Source organism: Apiospora marii (genome assembly GCF_038362585.1).
Source record: "Apiospora marii strain CBS 49790 chromosome Unknown utg000003l_segment0_segment0, whole genome shotgun sequence".
Lineage (NCBI taxonomy): Eukaryota > Fungi > Ascomycota > Sordariomycetes > Amphisphaeriales > Apiosporaceae > Apiospora > Apiospora marii.
The window spans coordinates 3,181,073-3,205,215 of NW_027117374.1; the positions used below are offsets into that span (position 1 = coordinate 3,181,073).

Genomic DNA, 24,143 nt, shown 5'->3' on the forward strand with positions numbered 1-24,143 from the left:
AACGGCAATATTGAAGTTGGGGGCGGACACCCGGATAATGGCGACCTGCATAATTCCAAACCGGGGTTCTGGACCAAGAACCAATTGGAGGCAACGCCGGTAATAGCCGATGAGGAGGCAGTCACCCAACATCGTTCCATTCATGCAGTAAGGGGTGGGGGTAGTTTGTCGATCCAGCCTTAAGCTTGCGGCAAGGCAATGGTACCCGGGCACAGCCCCAATACCCTACCAACCCCTAGTATCTAACGAAGCAGACAGCTCAAAAGGTGAGACATGACACGGATTATATATCATGTATCATGTCCCAGGATTGGCCTGAGTTATGTTCTAACAGGCTGCAGCATTGTCATATTCCATTTCACTCCGGTCAACAAATCATTTCAACCACTATCTCCTTCACTATTCGTTCCTCCCCTTCAAAATGCCACTCTATAGCCAAGTGCCCACTGACATCGACGAAGTCGATATTATTATTGCGGGAGGTCAGAATAGGTCTTATTCGCTGACTGTTTCTTTCATCTCGGAAGTACTGACCAATCTCTTCCTCAGGTGGTACCGCGGCGTGTATTATCGCCTCCAGGCTTTCCGATGCGGACCCATCTCTGTCCGTTCTGGTGGTGGAAGCCGGGGCGAACAACTTTGACGATCCTACCATTGTCAACCCGCTCTTGTTCCTTCTGCACAGAATGCCCGGTAGCAAGGCCATGACGCTCCACAAGGGCAACAAGTCAGAATTCCTTGCCAACAGGGAAATTGTCGTCCCCGTTGGTCACGTCCTGGGCGGTGGCTCATCCGTCAACTTTCTGATGTACAGCCGACCACAACGATCCGATTATAATTCTTGGCAAGCACCTGGCTGGAGCGCCGAGGAGTTGCTGCCGTATATGAAGAAAGTAAGATGCCCATCCCTCCCAGATTTCCGTTTGTTTAACTAAGTTCTACAGACGGAAACGTATCACGGGAACGACCCCAAGAATGTTCACGGCCATGACGGGCCCATCGAGATCAGCAGAGGGACGTTTGTGTCCCATCGAGTCGAAGACGCGTTCTTGACTGTGGCTGAAAAGCTCGGCTGGGGCGAGATGGAAGACCTGAGCGATCTCGAGTCCAACAACGGGGTGCAGCGTGCCAAACGATACATCTCTCCTGCCGGCAAGCGGCAGGACACCGGCCACTGCTATCTCCACCCAAGGCTACAGGATGGCAAGCATCCCAACCTCCACGTGGTCGTCGACTCCCAGGTCATCCGTGTCCTCTTTGACGGCCAGAGAGCATGCGGAGTCACCTACCAACCCAATGGGAAAGGCGCGGCTCCACGCACCGTGCGAGCCAGAAAGAATGTGGTGGTCTCTTGCGGTGCGCTCGGGACTCCGCCCGTTTTGGAGAGGTCCGGGATCGGAAGCCCCGAAGTGCTCCGGCGGGTCGGGGTCCCGGTCGTCTCCGACGTCCCCGGCGTTGGAGAGGGCTACGAGGATCACCACTCCGTCTCGGTGGCTTTCCAGTCGAACCTGAGGCCGGACGAGACCATTGATGGCATAGCGACGGGAACGATGGACCTGACCAAGATGATACAGGACGGCGACAAGATGATTGGCTGGAACGTCATGGACGTCAGCTGCAAGCTGCGGCCGAGCCAATCCGACCTGGCTTCCCTTGGTGCTGATTACCAAGAGGTGTGGAACCGGGAGTTCGAATCGGACAAGACCAAGCCTCTGATCATGATGTCCTTAGGCGCCGGGTATGAAGCACACCCATGACTGTACCCATCTTGTGTTGTACTGATAGACTGACCGATCGTCTACGAGCTTTAGCTACCCGAAGGACCCGACCGAGGTTCCCCGCGGCCAGTACTATATGATGGCCGGCGTCGGTCTGCACCCGCTATCGCGCGGCTCCCTGCACATCACGGGCCCGGCCCTGCGCGACCCGGTCGACTTCGACTCGGGCATCTTCTCCGACCCGGAGCGATTCGACATCCGGACCTGCCGTTGGGGCTACAAGGTCTCGCGCGAGCTCGGCCGCCGCATGAGCATCTACCGTGGCGAGGCGGCGACCTGCCACCCACGCTTCGCGGCGGGCTCCGCGGCCCGATGCATCGAGACCGACGAGCCGCTGGCCGCCGACGCCCCCGCCATCGCGTACACGGCCGAAGATGACGCCGTCATCGACCAGTGGCTGCGCGAGAACGTCGAGACGACGTGGCACTCGCTGGGGACGTGCAAGATGCTGCCGCGGGACCGGAACGGGGTCGTGGACGAGAACTTGAATGTGTACGGAGTCGCGGGGCTCAAGATTGCGGATCTCAGCATCTGTCCGACCAATGTGGGCGGGCATACGAACAACACCGCGATGACGATCGGTGAGAAGGCGGCCGACATTCTCATCAAGGAGCTGGGGTTGGTCTGATCCTGCGCACATGTGGAGTTATCGAGTCAGGATACTGCTCTGGATTCAACGTATCGACGACCCATGAATGTCACTCATTATTTTCATTTTTATGCGTTCCAGTAACCACCATGCCCTATCCCCCTGTTCCCCTGTATCCCTCCTTACTACGCGTTCTGTTCGGGGATCACACTTATACGGAAGTAAAGAAATATGATACTTGTTAAGAGTCGGATAAAAATAATAGGTGCGTAATAATTAATAGAAATAGGAAGAAACCCATCCGCCGTTTTCATTTATAACCTCGCGGTTTTATATCCATCCCTTAAAATATAATATATTAAAGGTATATTTCCTTTCTATTAATAGGTTAATTTTAATTAATATTATAAAGGGTAAAAGTATATAACCTTTAAAAGATATATATAAGTAATAAGTTAAAATTATATTTTTATTTTTAAGCTATTTATTTTTTAACTAATATATATTTTAATCGATTAATTATTATTTTATTAACCGGTTAATTATATTAATGCCTTTAATTAAATTAAAAAGTTAATTAATAAACGTTAATTCTTAAAAAGCTAGTTTATTTAAAATAAATTATATAAGTATAAGATTACTTATATATAATCTTATTTAACTTTTAAAAAGTTATATATTAATATATATTAAATTTAATAAATGTAGTATTACTTATACTTATCCTTTAATAATTTAAATAAATATTATCTCTATTTTAATACTAGTATAAAAGGGGCTATAATAATATTAATAAGCTAATAAAGGCTTTAGTTAATAAGCTAGTTTAATAAGTTAGTTTAAAAAAGCTAATTAAAATATATTAACTTTATACCTTAGAATTAACTAGCTTATAAAAAGAAAATATACCTTAAGTTATAATTATTTAAAAGGATTAATTAAACTTTAAACTAAGCTTAACTTAAATATAGCTTATTCCCTTTATTTAATAATTATTTAACCTTTTAAATTAATTAATATATAAAAGTGATAAGAGTAATACTTAAGGAAGCTATTATATATTAAGCATTAATTAAATAACTCTTATTAATAAAGTAATTAAGAATATAATATTAATAGTAATAATTATTAATATAGCCTTAAGAGAATAACTTAAATCGTTCCTATATAATTTATTTATATCTCTATAATTATTAAATACTTATATCTTATTTAATAAAGGTTTATCTTATGTTTAATTTTTAGTAGACTTAAGTAAGCGCCATTAAGTGTAATTAACAAGAAGTTTAACCTATAGTAACTACTAGGGCTAAGAAAGGTTAATAAAGAAAAAGCCTCGATTTCTAAAGTTGTTAGCTATCGTTATATAAAATCTTTTCTTTCTAATCTTATTTTCCTTTATATACTTATATACTCTTTATCTTTAAAAATAAATAAACTTATATAAATACCTTAAGTAATAAAATAAGCCCTATTTAAAATATTTATATATATATAATATATATATAAAAACTTTTAATTTATAATAATTCTATCTACTTAATCTTTAATAAAATTAGGATTAGTATTATAGGATAGTTATAGATTATTGTTCTAGCCTTAAGTGCTTAAAATAAGCAGACATAAATTGGTGATAATGTAGTCTATCCAATACCTGCTTGAATAACAAGCTGGTCTCCGGGTTCATGGGAATTCCATGGCTTTATCTGTTGAGTCACACACCAATGATGATCTGGTTGTGTCATTTGCCAAACGTAGTTGTATATATCCTAGCATTGAGACCCCAGTATCACCCACCGCCCTTAACTGATCGTACTGATGGGTATAATAACAACTCCTTCGTCTCATGATGTATTCTTACAACTTCACTGCAAATCCTTCAACAGTGTGCTCTTCCCCTCGCCGTCCAATCCTGCCCATTTCGGCTTCCCATCCGGTATATCAACGACTCGCTGAGAGTAGAAGATGTGACATCTGATGGTAGTAGTGAGTTATCAGCCAAGGAGAAACAGGGAACAAAAAGAAATGCAGATAGAGTTACTTACGTGGGAGAGAATAGATCCTGTTCCTCTTGACCAGCAAACTTGACGAGCGTCGGGAACAGCAGAACCATATTGCGCCCCTCGTCCATGATGGGCGTCCGGCAGTACGAACAGCTCGCCTTACACGGCAGTTCGTGCTCCAGGTGGCGCGTCCCGGAGTGGTAAAAGACCAGGTCCTCGGCCCCTTTCTCGAACATCATGTCCTTCTTGTGGAATATGGCGGCCCATTGGAACGGCGCGCCTGAGTGGGTGCATTAGCTTGGCAGTAAAATACAATTGTTGAGCCATGTATTACGGCGGGGTTGTTGTTATTGTTGCCGACTTACCATGCATGACCTGGCAGCCGCGGCAATGACAGAACTTTGCGTTCAGGGGCTGGTCCTGGCTGAGCCAGTACTTGACTCGGCCGCAGTGGCAGCCTCCCTGGAGCTTCTTGTCAAAAGAGGCAGGATCGGCCGCGTGGTAAGGTGGCTTCTGAAGAAAGCCATCTTGTCTCGTCTCTGGGCTGTGGGCCATCTTGTAGGATATCAGACGTTTTTGGTTGTAGGAAGGATTCCCTGTGTGAACAGCACCTGCGGTTACTGCTTTTGCTGCGAAGAGCCGTGTTTGTAGTGGCAGGCGCAAGTGTGGCAGCTCGCGGGTACAATGACGTAGCAAGTGTGTCGGGTTGTTGATGATAGGGCTGCGGAACATCGAGGATTGCACCTTTTTCTGCTTCAAGTTTGGTCCGTCAAGAAATAGTATTACAAGTATGCAAGCAAGGGAGGTCAAATATAGTTTAGCTAAAGAAGCCCGAGATTGGGTTTTGTTCCTGGCCTGGAGGTAGACCCTGAAGGAAGTAGCCATTCATCCTGACGTCAGGACTGATGATGGGTAGTGCGCCAAGACGTCTTGACAGCACCCCCACCAACTGGAGCCGGGACGGGACGTTTGGCCCGAAAACGTGCAAAGCGGATGCAACTCAATTCCATCCTCCACGGGGTAAATCATCTTTTGATTGGCTGTGAAATCCGAAAAGAGTAAGTATTTACGAAAAATCCTGCATACTTTTGAAGCTGTATTAATAGAAAAATATTTTGAGGCCGACGACATGCTACCTCAGTTGGTTGCCCCGGGGCTGAAGATTGATTGGCCAGACGACTTCCCGTCGCACTAACGAGCCCCGTGTTCAATCCGATTGCCATCCGCCATTTTCGTTTCTTCAATGTTTTCCCACCCCCAACCTCAACCCTAACCTCAGTCGACAGCCACACAGACACAAGATGGCCTTCGACAACGCAGCGAGCATAGGAGGCCTGGTGCAGACCATCGGCAGCACCTTCCTGTTCGTCGCCGTCTTCAGCGCGTGCGTGCTGACGGCGGCCCCCAACCAGGTCGAGCGCTACGCCGGCGTCGTCATGCTGGGCGGGCTGACGTTCGTCTTCCAGTCGTCCCTCTACTTCTGGTGCCACAACAAGGGCTGGGTCAGCCTCCTGGTGACCACGGCCTGGACCATCTTCTGGCATACCCTCGAGATGCTGCTGGTGTCCAATGTTGCCCTTCCGGACATCAAAGAGCTGGTCAAGCAGCGGCGCAAGCCTGCGGTTTCCGGGTCTAAAACTCCGCTGTCCGTCGGGCAACTCGTCGTCTGTACCTCGTCGCTTCTGTGCAACTGGCGACGCATTGGCACTAAGTGGCAGATCCCGAACCTCCCGAGGTTCTCTTCGGACGGAAGTGTCCCTGGTAAAGCAAAGTTCCTCTTCTGGTCTCTGCTCAAGATAGCAGGCTCCTATCTGATGATGTGAGTATAGACGCGCTCCAAACAGCTCCAATGCGTATGCGCGATCGCTATCACAGGATCTCGGGCAGTTCTAATCAGTACATGTCAGGTCGATCTTCTCTGTTGCACCGCCCCCAAATCCAGACATGATCGCGCTCCATAACCGAGAGTTCTTCTCTCGGCTCGACGACATCACCAAGGGCGAGGCCATCTTCCGAGTAGCGTCCACCGCCATCTTCTTCATCAACGTCGCGTTGATGGTCACGATGTGGTACTACCTCGTCTGTGTCGTTTCCGTGGTGTTGGGCCTCGCCGGCCCCGAAGACTGCCCGCCATTCTACGGATCTCTGGCGAATGCTTACACCCTACGTGGGCTGTGGAGGTAACTACTTATGCTCGTGGGATCTGGCGGCTCGAGAGTGGTATGCTGACGCTCGTCTATAGGAATATTCACCAAGGCCTCCGCAAGTGCGTCTCTGGGCCTGCCGATGCCTTTGCCGGGTCGGTGCTGCGCTTGCCGCGGGGCACTTTTGTTTCCAGATGCGTGCGTCTTGTGCTGGCATTCTCGATTTCGGCCATGATTCACGCCCAAGCCGACTTGGCCATGAGGATACCGTTTGCAGAGGCTGGCCAGTTCTATTTCTTCTCGGTGCAAGCTCTCGGTATCATCTTTGAGAGTGCTGTTCAGGAGATGTGTACGCGGACAGAGGTGCGTTTCCCTCATGTCTTACAGAGGGGGTTGGGCTACATCTGGGTGATCTCGTGGTTCTGTTGGGTCACTCCAACCTGGTCTTATACCATGATGCGACATATGGATCCTGTCAAGGATGGCATTGTGATGCCTCTGGTCCAGTGAGAACGTGGTTTCAGTAGCTTTCACTGTTGTATATGATCAATACTTTCAAGTCTTGACTTGGCATTGCTTCTTGCCTATTACCTAGTTCCTTGTCAGAGGCCCGGGTCGCTAGAGCCCATCCCATTCTTAGGGCTCCGTTAGTGACGATTCAAGGTACGTGGGCGAAGAAGACTGGGTTGGCGCTGCATATATTTTGTTGCGATATGTAAGACATCATAGAGAGCGGCGCAAGGTAGGTGGCCTCGTGCTTGGAAATAGACGCTTATACAAAAGACATACTGCAGCTACTTTGCGGTCGAATACTGGATTCAACCAAGGTGATTCACGTCAAGAGTATGTACAACGAAATAACATCACACGCAAGCCAAAAGTCCACACTCCTATCACCGGGTGCCGGCAGAACCGAATTGGGCAGTAAAGCATCATACGATAGGGACGTATTTAGTCAACCTGGACTGCTGTCCACTCAAAAAACAAAAACTTTGGATACAATCTTGAACCCTTACGCCCTTGAAGGCTTGAATCGTGATCATATGTTGTCTTGCATATATATGTCAAAGTGGTGTGGTAGTGAACCCTCGCACCTTTGAACTTGAAGCCTTGAGTCGTAATTATCTGTTATCTTGCATATTCAAGTCAAGATGGTAGTGAGCCCTTGCACTCTTGAAGCCTTGAATCGTAATCATCTGTTATCTTTTTTCTGCTATTGCGAATATGTTGCGACTTTTGACTGACTCGAAACACCTCTAAGGGTGGTCTAGAAGCACAGCCCCTGACTAACATCAAACCCACAGACGCTTGTAATTTAGATCGCATCACTTCAAGGTGAGGAGAACATTGAGAAGGTGTTGAAGAGGCATATGATAAGCCAAAGCAGAAATTTAAATAGCCACCGGGGCCTGGACTGTGCTCATATCAAGGCCTTCCCCAGAATCACCAATGTTTTGGAGTGATATACAACATCGATCCATCATTTGTTCAATTGCGCTCACAATCTCAATCCTCAAGGATTCCAAGGCAATCGTCTTTCGGCTATCCTTTGTATATCTTCAACCATGCATGCCTTACGGAGACAAACCATTGTCAGCGTAGCATGGCATCGGGGCAGCTTCCGAGCCATGTCCACGGTGTTGCCAGACCACGTCACGAAGCAGGGTGCAACAATGCCGCCAGGTTACGTAGCAAAGGTCGGGCAGCTTGAGACCTTCAAGCTCCCAGAGCGTGTCACGGGTACGGCGGAGGACCGAGCCATGGGCCGCGCGCTGGTGGACGCCTGGCGGCGGGACGGAATTCTGCAGATCGCCATGACATCAGCTCATCAAGCGGTCTACGGGCGGGCACAGGAGGCGAGCCGAGAATTCTTTGCCCAGCAGCCCGCACTGAAGGCCTCGTGCGTTGACTCGCAGAGCTACGCCGGCTACATCGCCTCGGGCGAGGAGATCACCGACGGCATCGCCGACTACTCCGAGATCTTCACCGTCACCAAGGATCTGCCGCTGGAAGATCCCCGCGTTGTGGACAAATGGCCCTGCCACGGTCCATGTCCCTGGCCCCATCTCGACATGCGGGACCGCATGAACGAGTATATGGGCAGCCTAGGAGAGATCGGCGAGAAGCTGCTGCGGTTGACAGAGTATGGGCTGGGCGTGCCTCAGGGCGCCCTGACGAAAATGACACAGGACGGTTGGCACCATATGCGAGTTCTTCGGTAAGCGATCCTCCCATTGGTCCTCGGGCTCAGGACGAGGGAAAATCGTTGTCAGCCTAACATGTTGGTGTCCCATAGGTTTCCAGTGCACAACAAGACGAACGGCAAAGGGAAAGATGGCCGTGGCATCGGGTCCCACACCGACTATGGCCTGCTCATCATTGCCGCCCAAGACGATGTTGGAGGTACAGAGTGAATCCGTCTGTTCGAGAGGAGTCGCATTTGGACGCTCTTCGGAACCAGTGTTTCCCTTGCTGACATGAAGGCACGCCAGGTCTCTTTGTCCGGCCACAGTACGAACACGAAAAGTTTGCCAACTGGCAAGAGAGCTCGGCTGGGCTCTACGAAAACGACGACAGATGGGTCTACGTGCCACCTCAGCCAGGCGTGTTCTCGGTCTTCCCAGGTATGTACCGTCACACCCACCCAGCTCACGATACCATCGAGAACCTCCCGCTTACCTGGCTGGCCACAGGGGACATCATGCAATACATGACCAACTCGTACCTCCCGTCGACGCCGCACAAGGTGGGCCTGAACAGGCGGGAGCGGTATGCCTTTGCCTACTTCCACGAGCCCAGCTTCCAGGCGGTGGCGCGGCCGCTGCCGGGGTACGAGGCGGGACAGGAGCCGCACGAGGGCATACACTATGGTACCCACTTCACCAATATGTTCATGCGCAACTACCCGGACCGCATCACCACGCAGCGCATGCTTGCCGAAGACCGCTACCAAAAACTGTCCAAGCTGGCCTGCGGACCATGAGATCCGAGTCGATGGATGCGGCTATCATGACCCAAGCAGCGATGTCAACGAGCGCGAGATTGTGAACTGAAGGGAAAGAAAGGCAGGGAAGTGAGGTGAGGGGCTGGGACATCCAGATTGAAATTGAGAGAAAAGAGGGGCCCACGGTCTTCGAGAGCGAGTCAGTTTGATCGATCCGAGATAAGAAAGAATGGATATCTCAAATATGAGTCGACATAGTTGATAGTAAAACCAATACAAGTATCAATATTCCCATCTGGACCTCCGTTGCCGTCATGCCCGACCTGCTCGCTTGTTTTGGACGTGTTGGGTTGTGATAGCAGCCATTTCAATGGAAGCTAATGTATGTATGGCGATCTTGGTCCTCCGCCCGAGATCGGCTCGAAAGAGAGGCGCGGACGCGATATCACGTGATGTTTCAATTGGGCGCGCCATCGTGATAAGTGCGACCCTAGGCATCTGATAAGCCTCAAAATTTCTCCCGATGATACAACCAAACAGGGAAGTGCAAACACCGGGAAGAGTAAATGTGGTGCCTTTTGATGGGGCCGATCGACTTTTTGCGGTCGCGGGTCCCACGTTCCTGCCACGCTGCTCGTTAGTTGCCGGGTCATGGAAGGGCTAAGAAAAGCAGAATGACATGGCACGATTTGGAAGTTCGGGAGGACCGCTCGGAGCTCGGTGAGGGACCAAAAGTGTGAGCATGGGAGAGTAGGAGCAAGAGTGGGCTTCTCCTGATCAGTGCTGAGCTGGCCCGGCGGTGGGTTCTTTTCGATTGATAAGGCAAAGCACTCCCCTCCATCACCCGCCATCAATTGACTTGTTGTTTCCTGCTTGCTGTTCACTTCCCAAACCAAAGAAAAGAATACCCAATCAATCTCACAAACCAATTCCCCCAAAACAACCGCCAAGATGTCCAAGGCTTTCGTTCAACGCCCGGCTCCCGCCTTCAAGGCCATGACCGTCTTCGCCAACGGCGAGTTCAAGGAGATCTCCCTCGACCAGTACCTTGGTCAATGGTAAGTCAGGAAGCTGCTCCAGAGTGAGGCTAGAGGAGATGGGAGTGAGAGATCAGCCCACCCACGATCTCTCTCCCCCCTCAATTGCCCACTCTCCCACTCTCCTCCCCCCAGATGAAAAAGAGCAGCTAGCTGACTGATGGCCTATCGTTTCCACCTTGCAGGGTCGTCCTCCTGTTCTACCCCATGGACTTCACCTTCGTCTGCCCCACTGAGATCATCCAGTACAACGACGCCCTGTCGCGCTTCCAGTCCATCAACACCCAGGTCCTGGCCCTGTCCACCGACAGCCACTTCTCCCACCTGGCGTGGCAGCAGCAGCCGCGCAAGGAGGGTGGCCTCGGCGCCGACCTGCAGCTGCCCCTCGTGGCCGACCGCAGCCAGAAGATTGCCCGCGACTACGGCGTGCTGATCGAGGAGGAGGGTGTCGCCCTGCGCGGCCTCTTCATCATCGACCCCAAGGGCACCCTGCGCCAGATCACCGTCAACGACCTGCCCGTCGGCCGCAACGTCGAGGAGACGATCCGTCTCGTCCAGGCCTTCCAGTTCACCGACGAGCACGGCGAGGTCTGCCCCGCCGGCTGGATGCAGGGCCAGAAGACGATGAAGGCCGACCCCAAGGGCAGCCTCGAGTACTTCTCCACCCAAGCCGAGAAGGGTGCCAACGGTGAGGAGCCCCTCGCCAAGCGACCCCGTACTGAGTAAAAAAATGATATGGAACACTGTTTGCTGATGGATCTTCTCTCTCTCCCTCAGGTTCGAACTAGAGTAGCAAGTTCCCAAGATGATGAAAGGAAAAACAGGAGAGGCAAGCTTCTCTTTCGTGGCGGACAAAGCGATACATGATACATGAACGCCCGCCAGGGCTCTTTGTTTTACTCTGTACTTCCTGCGATAGAACGCCTCTAGATATAGACTTAGACTTAGATGAGATGAGACGAGACATGAGGCAACGCTGCTGTGGACCATGAATACACAATTGGCCCAAGGGCCCCCCAAATCTGACACGGTCCTATCCGTGTACGTTCGCATTATGATGCTTAAGGTAATACCGACCAATCTGTACAAAACCTTCATCACCCTCTCTATACACTGTCTCACTCAGTGCATGTTTCTTAGGCTTTTAGGATGAGTCTTCATTCGAACCAGTTCACAGCAAGACGAGATGAATTGGCCGGCCCTGTCGAGAAACATGCGCCCTCGGATGTTCCGAGTTATGTGGTCTCACTTATGCAGCAGTGCATAATGAGACTTCCAAGTTATGGTGAGCGTAGGATCGTTGACCCTGCTGGCCATGGTCCGAAAGGTGGGAACTGCGGCCGCATCCGACATAACAAACACCTCACCGGCCGCATATCTCCGACCTCGGACCTCAGATGCTGATCAATCGGTCCCGTGGGTGCCGAGATCACCTGAATCCCGTTCGCAGGGGCAAAACCCAAGCGAGAGATTGGCCCAGGAAATCTCCCCGGAAAAGAGATTTGGTCGCCTGCATTAACAGTCATGGCACTCCCTGGATTCAAAGCATAGGCGATGTCAATAACCATATATATTATCCAACTAATTTACCTTGTACATAGATCGAGGGCAAAAACTGAGCGCAACCTACCTTACGGGGGAGATCACTGATGAGATTGTTAAAACACCAAAGAACGAGAAGTATGGGGGCCTTCCCTACCTTTTGGGGTTTATAACGGAGCACCTCCTTCTTCATCATCCTCGTCATCGTCGTCGTCGCCGGCCTCATTCTCTTCTTCTTCCTCTTCCTGGCGATGACGACAACGGCGGCGATGGTCCGCTTCTCCCCAGTATGTCAATGTAGAACAGCCACAGGGCGCCAAGTTTTCGCCATCGGAGGCGCGGAAAGAAGGAGCAGGGGTAGTAGGAACAGGAGTAGTCAGGCCAGTAGTAGTGTCCAGCACCTCACTCTCAGCATGGAGCCCCCACTGGCGTATCTCATATTGAACCTCGCACCAAAGACACAACTTTTCCGATCGCAGCAGGAAATACCGGTACCCGCTCTCGCCCTTACTGCCGCTGTTGCTGTGGGCCGCGGCCCTGGGATCAATGTCGTCACAACATCGCCGGCGATGGGAGGTCCAAACGAAACCTGTCGGGCAGTGGCCCAGTAGCGGCACCGCCGCGTCCAGGCCGGCGCCGGCGGTGGTCATGACTCGAGGGCAGGGGTAACGGGGGCCGTGGTGACGGTCCTTGATGACAGTGCTATGGCAGCTGTAGCACTGGTAGACGTATTGGACTGCGATGCACATACCGCGCCAGTTCTTTTACTTCTTTCGAGAGGTGATGGGGGATAGACGTGTGTTTTGTGTGTGTGTGTGTGTGTGATTGCAAGTTATCCAAATGCTGTAAATGTATCACGGAGGCTTGTAGACCCCCTAAACCCCCAGCGGAGTGCGACCAGCAGGGAGAAATTCGGTGCCTCTAAATATTGATTGTATAGGGTCCAGGCTAAACAAAGGCCGCCGCAATGTCACTGAGATTGTACACGTAAGAATCTGAAAGGATAAACAAGACCTCACCATTCACCCCTTGTTATATGCGGATTTCTTTGTATTAAGTCCTGTAATCTATTGTACCCAGTACTCCCGTGCAAAGGACATCCGGCAAGTTCCTGTGCTTTCCAACAGGGTCTTGATCTTATATCAATCAAATCAGTGCCACAAAGGACAAAGGGATGATTTGTCAACACCCCTGAGCATATACGCTTAATGATATGTGACGATGATGTAATTGTTGACAAAAGAAATCCCCCCAACGCCCGACCAAATGCAGTCGCCGATGCATAGAACGCTGTAATATGATGCCATGAACTAGCATGTACTTATACAAAACCTGGCGGTTGTCAAAGAAAAGCCAGAATGATAGTAAAAAGAAAAAGAAAAGTAAACCAATGCGTGCCTTATCCATAGATATGTAACCAGATATTGAACAAGTCCCCCTCAACCACGCTATGATGACCAGGCGGAACGGACATAATCTGGATGCAATAACCGTTTGCACTTATGCCTGCCATCTGAAGGTACTCCAGAAACACCAAAATGAAAAATGAAAAGAGTCTCATCACTGGTGGGCTCTGTTCATGCAAGATGATCGCTATCTGCTCTATGTCTGGACAAGGAAGAAGATAATTGGATGGTGAAGACATTGGCAGGCGGAGAGGCGGCTGGGCTAAGGCAGACGAGTGTCTACCATCGACGACTGGAGATACTGTTAATTGTGTCCAATACCGCATGTAAAAAGGGGGTGGTGTCCACGACTAACCTGTAGGCTGCATCAACCTGCGCACGCCGCCGTCGCATCTTGGGGACAAGTTTTTCCGGTTTTCGTCGGGGTGACTTTCCACCAGAATCACTATCACTGCTGTCGTGACCCGCAAGACCAAGTAGCTCAGCTTCCAAGGGAGTCAAAGGAGATCCTGGCGATTCAGGGCCTGATAGATTGTCGATGGACGACCGGCGGCTACTCGGACGGCCGACTCTTGGTCTCGGAGAACCTCGTCTTTGAAGCTTCTCAGATGACGGCAGTGGGGAAGGGGCTGCTTGGCCCTCACGACTGTCGCCTTCAAGACGTGTAGACGAAACAACAGATTCGTTCCGCCTACGAGGCTTTGGGTCCGGGGTCCTCTCTGCATACGAACTTGAGACATCGATATGGCGAGTAGTTGACGAGCTGTGCTGTCTGTCGGGGAAGTAACGCCTTGCACTCGGGCTCCCTGGCCTGCCCCTACTCTCTCTCCTGCCCTCGGAGTTGTCTCTGAACCGGTCGTGGCTGTCGTAATCTCGCGTATGTGCCCTGGGCGTGTACGAGTCTGTCCTATATTCGTGTCTGCTGTCATAAGAACCGTCCAATGATCCTTCAGCATGATACCTTCTGGGGGGTGGTTGAGCTTGGTAATGAACGTTCGCATCGGGGTACCAGGGGGTTTCTGCAGGTGTTGGACGATCTGGAAGCGAGTGGTCCCGAGGTAATATATCAGTAGGACCTCGAGTCCACCCTGTCCAACCATTCTCCTCAGCCACAGGCTTCTCAACCCCGATGACACCTGGGACCGAGCCTGAGTCACTAACTTCACCAGGTTCAGGTGACATCTGTTTGGGCCGCTTTGCCTCGTAGTCATGTTGAGAACTGGCTAGGTCAACAGTCTGGCCACGACCTGTCAATTCCGCTCCGTGTTCACCCTGGTAATCCTCAAACCGTCGCTTTCGATTGTCAGGCCTGCGGTGCTGATCTTTCGGATTGCGTTGGCTTTGATGATGATCACGGCTCTGCGGCTTTGCTCGCTGATTAGGATTCTGGCCAGGCTTACTGCGCTTCTCATTCTTATGCTGAAGTCTCTTGGCTTCGGTCAAGTAAGCATCGATGCAAGGGATGGTGATGTTCTCGGGATCCAGGAAGGCAATATGGTGTTTGTACTGGGCCCATTGGTCTGTGTCTCGCACGCCTAAAGCAAAATCGTCTTTGTTCTCTGGTGTAACGTAGGCGGACTTCACACCCGGAGCATTGTACGGCGGTGGAAGCATAATGTCATCCGTCCATTCAATTGGCAGTGGCTCAGCAATTGGGTCGCCCTTGTTGGTCGTCTCGATTTCCATGAAAATCGTCTGTTCATCGTACCTGAACCCTTCGTACGGGGCGTCGCCATCTTCATCTGCCGGCTGTTGGCTGCTATCATGGCCCTGATGAACTTCAGGATGGGCCTGTGGCTCGACACTTTGATCTTTGGCTTGCGTATGGGTTTTCATTTTGTCCTCAGTATTGACATCGGGTACGGCTCCGGCATCGCGCTCAGTTGCAACCTTTGATTCCGCGGGGCCTGCATCGACAGGCGCTTTCTCATTGCTAGTGCCATCTTCAAGGTGGCTCGATAGCTGAGGGTGGTCCGATGTACCGCCACTATGGCCTGGGGTACTCTGAGCAGACGTCAGAAGCGAGTCCTGTCGCGAAAGGCTCGTGCTAGGTCGGTTCTTGCTTTGCACGCTCTCGGGTCTGCTTGGTGGCAACTGGTGGAATTTGCCGCCCCGCGGTACCTGCTCGGTGTGCCGGTCATGAAGGCGACGCTTCGGACCATGCCTATCTCCTCGGCCACGGTGATCTCGATCGTACAAATGCTCGTGGTGGGGATGGTCTCTTTCGTATGCATGCCTCTCCCGGTCTCTGTCGTTATGACGACCTCCTCTGCGGCCCCCGCGTTCATGTTTCGCATAACGTTCGTCGCGGTGGTTTTCGCGGCGCCGATGAGGGTATGGGGAGTATGGCTCCTCATGCTGCGGCGGAGGGTAGCCAGGGGGGTATACAGGAAAGCCTGGGGGCGGAATAGGTCCGGGAAACCCTCTGTGATCCGGCGAATAGTGGATGGGCGGGGGAGGTGGGAGAGGGTGTCCCTGTGGCGGCGGGACTGGAAGCCCAGGGGGGCCGAAGGGCGGGCTCTGGGATTGGCCTGGAAACCCAAAGGTGACAGGCGGTGGAGGGTAGCCAGGAGCGGGAGAGTGAGATTGTGGCTGCCCGGCACGATAATCGGCTGGATGCCCGAGTGCAGGGCGCACACCGGGTGGCGGCGGCCCATATCCATGGTGAGGTGGAGCCGGCTGGGCATAAGAAGGGGGGCCATATGACGGGTGGGAGCCGTGAGGAGGACCGGTGGTCCCGGGAGCACTGTACCCATCGTACGCTGGTCTCGGAGGAGGCAGGTATCCTTGCCCATAAGATAACGGGGGATAGTGTGGTGGAGGTGGCTGAGGTGGATAGGGGAGGAGAGCTATGAGTAGGCCCGTACGGATACGGTTGAGGTGGAGGGGGTGGTGGGTATGGGGCAACAGTCGGGCTCTGACTGGAGGGATGGGAATATCGGGTCACGATTGGCCCTTTGTGTCGTCTGTCAAAGTCGCCCCGGTCAGAGCCAGACATGTGCTGCCGAGCCCGCGAAGCTTCAAGGCCACTGTCACAGAGTTAGTACGCGCTTGCTTCATTATGTTCAATATTTGGCATAGAGAATAGATGGTGGCTTACGCAGGGAGCTCTCTGGTGGGCTCAGGACAAGCTGTGAACAGGTGCCCTCTCATCCCGCAGTTGTAGCACGGCGGCTCACTTGATGCCGGACGACCAGGGATACTGTCGGCCATTTTAGCGACGAGTGAGCAGTCATGTGTTGGTGGCGACTTTGGATTCCTGGACTGGCGCAACCTGTTGGTCGCGGTGATGGTTACTGGTCAGCGCGCAACTCCCTTGAGGCGATAAGTACTAGTCAGTAAATGGAAAGCCCTGGCAGGGTCGCAAGTCGACGTTATGAAAAGGAAGAGGGTGGTGGGAGAACAATGGTAGCCCGATAGGCACCATGTTGCAGATAGGAACATGAAGAGTCGTCGAAAGCCCAGCGCGTAGTAGGCACATGAGCGGAAAGATCGATACAATGAGCGACTGCGAACTTATGTAATGACATACTGTGGCTCACGTATGAGCTGCCCATATAGTACCAACTGTTCGAGATGGACATTCCCCAACTTGGCCTGAAGACCTCCTCCGCGTTTCGCACACTGCGATCGTGTTTGGGGCCTGCATGCAGAGTCGTCGATGCTCTAGCTCATGCGATAAGATATACTGATTGAAGGAGCTCCGGTATATCGCGATGGATGTATATCAGGTGAGCTGAAGATGGGTCTCAGATGAGGACCGAAATGGAGAAGTTGCACGAGTTGATTATCTGGGGTTGGCCGAACGCCGGCGGCTAAACCTCGGGCTAAAAGAACGAGCAGGCCCGATCTGGACCTCAGAAACCATTCAATCGATTGATGGCGTGTATAATCGGTGTCTCTCTCCGGGCACAACGCAAACTAGGTGGATGACTTAGGATGCTAAGGTCATATTATTCCTATCATAAAACGGTTCGGAAAAGGAAATCATCTCTCGGTAATGATAGTCTATTGTCTTGTTCAAGAGCCATATTGGCCGGTTTGGAAAATGAGATAAGATCACTGGAAGGAGACCAATAGTCCAATAACGATAAGCCATACAAGTGGGTGAATGGCCGATTGAATACAAAATCAACATGGCCATGACGGGGTGGACTATAAATCTCCAAAAATTCCGGTCTATAGCAGACAGACAGCACACCCATGAGACCAGTAGCAACTGCACTGGAGCGAAGATGTTGATCCAGCCAGGCGACAGATATTCCATCCATTGAGCTCATGTAAGGAAAAGATCAGGGGCTTCACGATGTCAAGCAGTGCAAGGCCGTGGTGCGTGAGAAGTGTAGGGACTTCTGAGATCAATCTGGTATGCGAACAAGCAAGGAGCGAACCCCATCCAGACCATCGTAGCAATGAAGACCAGCAGATTCACTAGAAACCCGTCTTCAATCGACCAAGTCGAAGCATCCAAGAATTGATAACCACATGCAGCTAAAGAAACGATAAGCAAAGTTTTGGGCGAGGGGAGGGAGGAACAGCGGCTCGCAGCAGTGGTGGCACCCGCAGCGGTGTCGTGAGAAGTCACGGCTGAATGGATTGGAGTGTGGTTGAGAGGTGGAAGTAGAAGAAGATGGGAAGAAAATGGCGAAGCAGGCAGAAGTCCAGCAAGTCCGGAAGATATGGGAAAGTCAAGCGGCCTATGAATCAAGGCAGGTGTTACGGATACACTAAAAACCGACGACCGTTAGCAGCAGAGGCATGGATGCACCCCTCACCTGGAGCTCGAAGCACCCCCCACCGCCTGCCACCATCGCTAAATTGCCAATTGCTGTCGTGCCAGGGCCAGGGCCAGGTGCAGAAACCAGGTGCGAGGGTAGGTACTGGCGAGGGTGCCTCGTCATCCTCATCCAAACCTTGGAGAAGGCGGCAGGGTGTTGGGTGCAGGTGGGCTCGTGGGCTCGTGGGCGGGCCAGAAGGGCGGGCGCCAGGCGCTTGGGGCATGCTGCAGTCTGCAGCAGCTCAAGGAAGTACATGTTATGTAGCCAGCCCTCCATGGATGCCAGCGCCATGCCATGTGCTTGCGCTTTAGTAGGCTAGGTACAGATCGATAGCAGTGCAGTATCTAACCTGGGTTTCCCATAGTTGATTCATCCACCATTAGATTACATGTAGGTGTTATTGATCCTGCTCTTCAATTCATTCTGCACTCAGAGATGCCGTGTCGCATTCGAATTATGCATCTCACTATTACCTGAATTTTGCAAGCCGTTTTGCTCGATTGCCGTAATTTCGTTCATACCGCGAGTAAAGAAGCCTGGGGGTTCATGCGAGACGACAGACTGCCCGATCTGAGAGAAACCCAGCCCACGCCCGCTTTCACAGCAACCGAACATGTTTGAAGATCCTCAACCTACACCACACTGCTTACACGACAACACATTCGCTCGGGGCAGACGGAAGCTTGTCACCTGAAAACGCCGGCTGTCAATACACCAGAACCCTCGATTCCGCCATTATAACGTCGCTCGTCTCTCTTTTCCCACTGTCGCCTTAACACCCGGCCAAGATGCCTGGGCTTCCGGGTTAGTAATCCCACCAAGTGTTTTTGCTGCTACGTCACACGCACGAGCGTATATACTTGCGAACGAACACGACCCCCAATCGAGATGGATCAACGCAGTTGCTGCTCGCCAGTATGGGGGAGACACAAATAAAACACGAAAGAAAGAAAGAAAGAAGAAAACAACCGCTGTGGAATTCTTTGCTAACATGGCGCTTCTACCCTCCGTGTAGCCTCGGTCGATCTCGACGAATGCATATCGCGCCTCTACAAGAAGGAGCTCCTGGCCGAGTCGGTCATTGAAGCTATATGTGCCAAGACTAAAGAGCTGCTGATGCGCGAGAGCAATGTGGTGCACGTCAAGGCGCCCGTGACGGTGGTGGGCGACATCCACGGCCAGTTCTACGACCTGATCGAGATCTTCAAGATCGGCGGCTGGTGCCCCGACACCAACTACCTCTTCCTGGGCGACTACGTCGACCGCGGCATGTTCAGCGTCGAGACCATCTCGCTGCTCGTCTGCCTCAAGCTGCGCTACCCGGACCGCGTCCACCTGATCCGCGGCAACCACGAGAGCCGCGGCGTCACCCAGAGCTACGGCTTCTACACCGAATGCTCGCGCAAGTACGGCAACGCCAGCGTCTGGCACTACTTCACCGACATGTTCGACTTCCTCACCCTCAGCGTCGTCATCAACGACCAGATCTTCTGCGTCCACGGCGGCCTCTCGCCCTCCATCCACAGCATCGACCAGATCAAGATCATCGACCGCTTCCGCGAGATCCCCCACGAGGGGCCCATGGCCGACCTCGTCTGGTCCGACCCGGACCCAGAAAAGGACGAGTTCTCCCTCTCGCCCCGCGGCGCCGGCTACACGTTTGGCGCCAAGGTGGTTAAGAAGTTCCTGGCCGTCAACGGCATGTCCCATATCCTCCGGGCACACCAACTCTGCCAGGAGGGATTTCAGGTGCTATACGACGACCACCTGAGCACGGTATGGAGCGCGCCCAACTACTGCTACCGCTGCGGAAACATGGCGAGTGTATTGGAAGTGGGTGATACGGGCGAGCGTTTCTTTAATGTATTCGCGGCTGCGCCCGAGAATGACCAGCACAAGGATATACAGCAGGGGGCGGAGAAGCAGGCGGACGGTAACGCCATTCCGGATTACTTCCTGTAGATGAAGACACATGGGATATGAGGCATAGCGTATTTGGGGGTAAGAACTTAGATGTTCAGGAGCCGGCGCTGGACTGGACTGGACTGGACTGGACTTTTTTTATATGCATGATCCCCATTGGGACGAAGCGAACTTAGACACAGGAATTCGAATACCCAATCCTTTTGTTTTCTTCCTCTTGGCCATGCCCAATGCGAATGGATGGCAATGCTACCAACTCAAGCAAACGTCCCAGAAAATATCATCATAAGCATTGGTTGTGACGGTTGCTCTGACATAGCCCGAAGAGCACGATACATATATGTTGGGCGTTCAGAAGCATCAGTGTTTTTGTTTTGCTTTGTTTTGCTCGTATTCTTGAGGAACTATGCAATGATTGCCGGCTCTTTCACAAGACGCACTTGCTGTTCTCCTCCATGAGTACTTATCTCGGTGAAGCATGAACGGCCAGGGAGCTTCCGCCTGCTACCAAAGTCTACGTCCCAAGTGTTTTGTCATAATGGTCGTGTGAGCCGGAGTCCTGAAATGGTAACGAAAATTTGTTTTTGAGCCCCAGTGCGTGGCATCTTCCATCATGGATTATCGATACTCTGTTCCTATATGCAGCCCGTGCGTTGCCTGGCTGGAGAGTATCGTTACGCAACTCCCACCTTGCCAAGTAAGGTGTGCTAGCTTTGACATCTTCAGCGTCGGCATGAAGGAAATCTACCAGTCCTTAGCAATATCGAAGGACCATTCAAATTGCAAGTGGGTCTTCTTGTCGTCGTCAACAAAAGTAGAAATGGCGTTGTAGTGACCGCGAGCCAACATTCCCGAGGGGGCATCCTCCTCTTGGACTAATAAAAGGTTAGCAGGACGACAACATGGTTTCACTGACAATTATTACTTACAGCGCTTGGTGTAAATGGGCTGCTTGTCAGTGTTGGGGGCGTAGCTACCCTGTTGATTTCATTAGTAATCTCTCTGGCAGTGTTTGTCTGGAATACGACTTACCAGCATCTCGCTGTCCTTGCTGACTTTGATACCCTTTCGCTTGACGAGCTGCACGTACTGCAGACCGCTAAGAATCTCATGCTGAACCTTGAAGGAGACAACCATGGTGAACTTGGCGCCCTCCTTGATCTTGAAAGGGTTGTCCTTAAGAGTAGTCTCGCTGCCAGGCTGGGAGACATCGATGGTGACAGGCTCGCGGTCAGGAGACTCCATGGTCAAAGACTGAATAATGCAGACACGCTTGTCATTGGGATCAGAGAGATCCTTGCCACCGCCCAGGCCGAGGGACTCCTTGTATCTCTGAAGAGACTCATCGTTGGCGTCTATATTGCTGACCAGTTAGAGTTACGATTCATCAGGATACTTAAAGCACGCCTATTCTGGAAGAGAACAAGAAGATTATATAAACGAGAACCGAGGAGACCCGTCAATAATGCAGTCTCTACTTAGAGACGACAAAGATATGTTGCTCCACCCACAGGGGCTAATCAGCTACGCAGCCAGGCAGAACAGGTTGGGGAAGCGTAGTGATCCAGACTTTTTCAAGTATCCATCATGAGAAATGGTAGGATTTGGCCTGACACCAATGAAAACACTGGCACTTGGCAGTATGCGAATTCGCCTGCTCCAATGTGTGCAGTCCTTATGAAATGCAAGTTGGCGTAAATGTGGACTCGCTGATTCGTCGACACGTGTATAGGGGATTTCATGCCATGCCAACGTGATGGGGCCCAGTTGACTTTGTGAGATGAATCAACTCTTGCCAGTCGCCAACTTTTGCTTCTTACACTCTGGTATAGCAAAGGAGGCATGGTTTCGTGGAAGGGCTTCAACATTTCAAAGGCCTCAACGCCAAAATCGTCACCGACAGTTTCGACCCCACAGATCCCAGGTAGTCAGGGAACACCTGCTCGTCCTTCAAGATGGGTGCACGCCAAAGCCAGCGTCTTCAGGGCAAAGAAAGCAAGATGGAGGAAGGAATATAAAACAAAACCTTAAGAGAATGAGACAAGTAAGAAGAAATCATCACGCACCCATGTTCTGGTACTCAGCCAAGCTCTGTTTAGGCTGGGAAAGCTTGTAGCCCTGAGTCTCCTCGGGCATGTGATCATTTTCCTCGGTGGAAGCCATGTTGGGCGAAGGGCGACGACGGGCGGGCGGAGAGAGATAGAGATGAGTAAAGAGAGAAGAATGGGAAAGGAAGAATGGATAATCGCAACGCTTGCTTATTAGACGAAGCTCAGAGGGAGTGATGTCGGTCTGTCAGTTCAGAGAGGAACGGGAAGGTTGGGATATCAAAAAGAAGGAGGGGCAAATTGGCGGTGATGTAGGTAGCAGCAGTCCGTCAGGTCCCTGGGCTGCTGGGGGGTGTGAGGTTTCAAGTGAGAGCTGTCTCGAAAGGAGGGTCCATCCAGTTGCCAGGCTAGACCGTTTTAGTTGCAGGCCTGGTGGGGTTCTGCTTTGGCACTGTCTGGCGCTTTCAGTCGCTGTCGGGTTTCTCTGTGAACGAATGAACGTTGCTGTCAATGTGTCAGGCAGGCTAGCCAGGGTACGTACAGCCAGGAGCCAGGAGCCAGGAGAGCCAGGGCACCACTCTGCCACTGGACACACTGACGGGAGGGGTACCTAGTTGGAAAGCAGCCCAGACACCAGAAGCCAGCACAAGCTCCAGTCCAGGTTGGCTGGCCCCTGAGGGGATTGAAAGATCTGCAAAAGGTTGAAGGGCCAGAATGATGCTGGTCTGATATCTAAATGCATGTACGGCAATGCAGGCCTTTACATTGGTTCGGTCTGAGCATGAGAAGAAAGTGCACCAACAGTATTGGAAGCATCAGCATCAGCATCGGAGCCTACCTACCTACCCCCTACGGTACGTCTGTCGATGGACTGACTGAATGCATGTGAGGTGGGCTTGAAGTAGCGGCCAGACTGTGTCACGTTGGTTTACTACGTACCTACGTCCAATACCAGACACACGGTCAATCATCTAGCCCACACGCGGCAACACATTGGTTTCCACGTGTGTTCGAGAGAAGGCTGAAATGCCAGCAGATGAAGCAGTCGGTGATTGAAGATATTGGTCAGTCACGCAAGTTGGATCAATCCATGTCGTTCTCAACATTCGAACCTCTTCCAAATCTGCGACTGCGACGCCCAAGCCAGAATTAGGCAAATGCATCAATGTAGGTTACCCTGCCGACCTGGCTGGCTAAGAACATAGGCATGTGGCGCCAGGCCGAGCCGAGTCCTTCGCCAATACTGAAGCTGTAGCAAATGCCTTGTGTACCATCAACTGAAGAGCTGAAGCTTCCACGTACGATTCATGGGGGAGATGATAGCTGTGACTGAACCTTCGCAGTCATAGCCAAGGGCAATGTGCTCGCAACATGAGTATGTAGCAGCCAATTTTCCCAGCAGATTCGGAATGTTCGCACTGAAGACTGAAAGGGGCATGTTGCTACCCTGCCTAGTACCTAGCTGCCATGCACGTGGCTCGGAGATCTACCTACCAGTGTACCTACACCTACCTATATGTGAGGAGGGACGAGCTCAGGTTCACGCATTGCTGCTTGCCCTGGTTGCCTTCCACGCCACAGGTGCGAGGCCCTTCAGAAAAATGTTGAGGCTCTGTGATGGTATGCCCTATACCTTCCATGCTACCCGGGCTCCCATACTCCTGGCGGTCCTGGGGAAAACTGTGCGCTCTTTATCCACCCATGCCTGTCTAAGATTGAATTGAATTGAAGAATATGCCCTCCAGATCGGGTGAATTAAAATGACGCTATTCCCATTCAGACTATATCCGCTAGTTCAAATAGAGCGAGATGAAATCGTGGGGCCCTCGGTTTTGCGGTCTGCAATTGGCTGCTCGTATTGTGACAGTGGAGTGCGTTACTCTTTCCACCAGGGAGAGCAGTTCTTACGGTCCTTACCTCAGTGTGCCAGGACTGCTCCGCGCGAACCGTT

The 24,143-nt window shown here is 51.6% G+C and overlaps 10 protein-coding genes across 10 annotated transcripts; 5 read left to right on the forward strand and 5 right to left on the reverse strand.

Moving 5' to 3' along the window:
* Window positions 1-421: 421 nt before the first annotated feature.
* PG985_004539 (uncharacterized protein) lies at window positions 422-2,406 on the forward strand (the record flags this gene model as incomplete). The annotated part of the gene is made up of 4 exons (XM_066824308.1): window positions 422-482; window positions 550-893; window positions 945-1,738; window positions 1,812-2,406. The coding sequence occupies 4 exons, from the start codon at window positions 422-424 to the stop codon at window positions 2,404-2,406; spliced, it is 1,794 nt and encodes a 597-aa protein (XP_066687468.1).
* A 1,826-nt stretch (window positions 2,407-4,232) lies between these two features.
* PG985_004540 (uncharacterized protein) lies at window positions 4,233-5,102 on the reverse strand (the record flags this gene model as incomplete). Its single annotated transcript, XM_066824309.1, has 3 exons — window positions 4,233-4,341; window positions 4,413-4,650; window positions 4,736-5,102. The coding sequence occupies 3 exons, from the start codon at window positions 5,100-5,102 to the stop codon at window positions 4,233-4,235; spliced, it is 714 nt and encodes a 237-aa protein (XP_066687469.1).
* A 569-nt stretch (window positions 5,103-5,671) lies between these two features.
* On the forward strand, window positions 5,672-7,024 carry PG985_004541 (uncharacterized protein; the record flags this gene model as incomplete). The annotated part of the gene is made up of 3 exons (XM_066824310.1): window positions 5,672-6,189; window positions 6,278-6,550; window positions 6,613-7,024. 3 exons carry the CDS (start codon window positions 5,672-5,674, stop codon window positions 7,022-7,024), a joined length of 1,203 nt encoding a protein of 400 aa, XP_066687470.1.
* Window positions 7,025-8,187: 1,163 nt separating this feature from the next.
* On the forward strand, window positions 8,188-9,497 carry PG985_004542 (uncharacterized protein; the record flags this gene model as incomplete). The annotated part of the gene is made up of 3 exons (XM_066824311.1): window positions 8,188-8,732; window positions 8,811-8,917; window positions 9,007-9,497. The coding sequence occupies 3 exons, from the start codon at window positions 8,188-8,190 to the stop codon at window positions 9,495-9,497; spliced, it is 1,143 nt and encodes a 380-aa protein (XP_066687471.1).
* Window positions 9,498-10,409: 912 nt separating this feature from the next.
* PG985_004543 (Peroxiredoxin-1) lies at window positions 10,410-11,221 on the forward strand (the record flags this gene model as incomplete). Its single annotated transcript, XM_066824312.1, has 2 exons — window positions 10,410-10,516; window positions 10,681-11,221. The coding sequence occupies 2 exons, from the start codon at window positions 10,410-10,412 to the stop codon at window positions 11,219-11,221; spliced, it is 648 nt and encodes a 215-aa protein (XP_066687472.1).
* Window positions 11,222-12,204: 983 nt separating this feature from the next.
* PG985_004544 (uncharacterized protein) lies at window positions 12,205-12,786 on the reverse strand (the record flags this gene model as incomplete). Its single annotated transcript, XM_066824313.1, has 1 exon — window positions 12,205-12,786. One exon carries the CDS (start codon window positions 12,784-12,786, stop codon window positions 12,205-12,207), a length of 582 nt encoding a protein of 193 aa, XP_066687473.1.
* Window positions 12,787-13,722: 936 nt separating this feature from the next.
* Window positions 13,723-15,057, reverse strand: PG985_004545 (uncharacterized protein; the record flags this gene model as incomplete). The annotated part of the gene is made up of 2 exons (XM_066824314.1): window positions 13,723-13,744; window positions 13,799-15,057. 2 exons carry the CDS (start codon window positions 15,055-15,057, stop codon window positions 13,723-13,725), a joined length of 1,281 nt encoding a protein of 426 aa, XP_066687474.1.
* Window positions 15,058-15,181: 124 nt separating this feature from the next.
* PG985_004546 (zinc knuckle protein) lies at window positions 15,182-16,656 on the reverse strand (the record flags this gene model as incomplete). The annotated part of the gene is made up of 4 exons (XM_066824315.1): window positions 15,182-15,192; window positions 15,249-16,189; window positions 16,311-16,472; window positions 16,544-16,656. The coding sequence occupies 4 exons, from the start codon at window positions 16,654-16,656 to the stop codon at window positions 15,182-15,184; spliced, it is 1,227 nt and encodes a 408-aa protein (XP_066687475.1).
* A 2,353-nt stretch (window positions 16,657-19,009) lies between these two features.
* Window positions 19,010-20,183, forward strand: PG985_004547 (Metallo-dependent phosphatase-like protein; the record flags this gene model as incomplete). The annotated part of the gene is made up of 2 exons (XM_066824316.1): window positions 19,010-19,025; window positions 19,237-20,183. 2 exons carry the CDS (start codon window positions 19,010-19,012, stop codon window positions 20,181-20,183), a joined length of 963 nt encoding a protein of 320 aa, XP_066687476.1.
* Window positions 20,184-20,888: 705 nt separating this feature from the next.
* Window positions 20,889-22,307, reverse strand: PG985_004548 (uncharacterized protein; the record flags this gene model as incomplete). Its single annotated transcript, XM_066824317.1, has 4 exons — window positions 20,889-21,019; window positions 21,074-21,122; window positions 21,177-21,499; window positions 22,211-22,307. 4 exons carry the CDS (start codon window positions 22,305-22,307, stop codon window positions 20,889-20,891), a joined length of 600 nt encoding a protein of 199 aa, XP_066687477.1.
* Window positions 22,308-24,143: the final 1,836 nt, after the last annotated feature.